The following is a 2341-nucleotide window of genomic DNA, read 5'->3' as shown; positions in this document are numbered from 1 at the left end:
TTTGATTTGTCCTTTTGGTGGCAGTACCACCTGCGAAGAGACATGTTCTGGAATTTGCCACGTTGTTTCATCAGGCAATGGATTTACTGGTATCTCATATGTTCTCAGCAAGTAGTCTATGTTGTAGTAATCCGAGCAATACTTGTATGAATCCATATGGAAGTTTTGTATAACTGCCATTGCATGTGGACATGGAATATCGTCTAGCTGAAACCTCCCACAAGTGCAGTTTCTTTCATGTAGGCGCACCACATTTCTTGTTTGGCCATCAATTACTAAATGTAAGAATTCAGTTGATGGCAACACCTAGTATAATTTTAATTAAGAAAAGTCATTAGCTATATGAAGTAATAGTATTTTTTAAATAACAATATTCAGTTGTTTAGTGAAATCACTAAGGTAAAAAAGTAAAAATACAGTACATGCAGTGTTTTTATGATTTTGAAAATGCATACCGTCATCATCTGTGATAAGATAGTATTATCTGACAATATTTTTTCATACTTTGCACCAATCTTCATAAATGATTCCACTGCATCCTTCCGATTTGTGTAATTCCATTTTTTAATCAATGTTGTCATAAAGTCAAGCAAATTCAAAACTGGGAGGTCTCTTGCGTGCTTGTTTGCTGCATTTACTGATTCCGCAATATTCGATGTCATGGTCATGGTTCTATTTGCCTTGGAATGCGCCCGGGACCATTTATCATATCCAATATCCATCAGGTATGTTTTCACTCTACTATCAATAGCTTCTAACTCTGCCATATGCCTGTTGAATTCTTCAACAGTGTATGCTCTTGCTAACGCAAAATATACTTCTTTGATTTGTTTTTGGCTCTTCCTGAAGTTTGTCTTTATGTTGTTCCACAGATGGAACATACATGCACAATGAGGGACTTCTGGATAGACAATTAAAGTTGCTTTCCATATAGCATCACGCCTGTCTGATACAATGCACATTCCCTCTCTTTGTCCATAGGTTTCTCTGAACTGCACGAAGAACCATTCCCACGATGCATCATTTTCCGAATCAACAATTGCATATGCGAGGGGTAGAATTTGTCCTGTAAATCCAAAGAACAAAATATCAATTACAAAACACTATATTAATTTAGCATTTCATATAGTAGTATAGTCATAGGTAGGTGCAGGTGTGTAGCAAAACAACTATATACTCTGTTGGTATACTTGTATACCATACTGGTATCATATAATATTTGAAAATATTTTTTGTTTCTTTAACTGAATGTAATTGGATTGTACACAAAATATTAATTTAGTATTTCATATAGTAGTATAGTCATAGGTAGGTGCAGGTGTGTGGCAAAAAAACTATATACTCTGTTGGTATACTTGTATACCATACTGGTATCATATAATATTTGAAAATATTTTTTGTTTCTTTAACTGAATGTAATTGGATTGTATTCTTACCCTCTGCGTCTTGCGTGGAAGCCGTGAGTATGGTCCCTCTATATGTTGACTTTAAAAAACTTCCATCAACTACTACTGTTGGCCTACAATAGACCCATCCTCTAATCGATGCATATATAGCTATGAATGCATACAAGAAGCTCCCATCTCCTTCAGTGTGTAGTCGTGTCACTGATCCTGGGTTAGCGTACTCTAACATATAAAGATATGTTGGCATTTTCTTGTATGACTCACTTGGTGATCGTCTCAATAATTGCGTTGCTTTTTCTTTTGATCTCCATGCTTGCATGTAGCTTAAGTCCATACCATATGCTTTTTGGATATCTGCTGGTGTATATATGGTTTTCGGGTCAACAAGTTTATTGGGACGACCCGACCCGTCGTCTCAGGAGCTACCGCCCCGTTTCCCCCATTTTTATGCTTCTTCATGTTTCGTTATCGGTATTTGGTGTGTTAGGGTTGATTTGGATTGGTTTTGATAAGAAATGAGACACTTAGTCTCTTTAAGGAAGGCTTGATTTGGAAAAGTCAACCGGAGGTTGACTTATGAATTATAGGGCTCGGATGTGATTTCCGGTGATTCGGTTAGCTTCGGGGGATGATTTGTGACTTAGGAGTGTGATCGGAATTGATTTTGGAGGTCCGGTGTAGAACTAGGCTTGAATCGGCGAAGTTAGTGTTTTGGCGAATTGCGATTGATAGGTGAGATTTTGATCCGAGGGTCGGAATGGAATTCCGAGAGTTGCAGTAGCTTTGTTAGGTGATTTGGGATGTGTGCGCAAAATTTCAGATAATTCGGAGGTGGTTTGGTTGGGTTTTTGATCGAATGCGAGTTTCGGAAGAATTTGAAGAACTTAGGCTTGGATTTGATGTAATTTGATGGTTTTAGTGTTAATCGTGGTGTT

General features: G+C 37.4%; 1 protein-coding gene across 1 annotated transcript; it reads right to left on the bottom strand.

Annotated features, from left to right (window-relative positions):
• Positions 1-116: 116 nt before the first annotated feature.
• Positions 117-1653, bottom strand: LOC109214092. The gene is made up of 3 exons (XM_019377980.1): positions 1437-1653; positions 456-1066; positions 117-173 (listed from the first exon to the last, which is right to left on the bottom strand). The coding sequence occupies exons 1-3, from the start codon at positions 1651-1653 to the stop codon at positions 117-119; spliced, it is 885 nt and encodes a 294-aa protein (XP_019233525.1).
• Between the last annotated feature and the right edge of the window lie 688 nt (positions 1654-2341).

The sequence above is a fragment of the Nicotiana attenuata genome, unplaced genomic scaffold (genome assembly GCF_001879085.1).
Source record: "Nicotiana attenuata strain UT unplaced genomic scaffold, NIATTr2, whole genome shotgun sequence".
Lineage (NCBI taxonomy): Eukaryota > Viridiplantae > Streptophyta > Magnoliopsida > Solanales > Solanaceae > Nicotiana > Nicotiana attenuata.
Note: the sequence above shows the minus strand (reverse complement) of the source record. Positions and strands in the feature narration are given on the sequence as shown.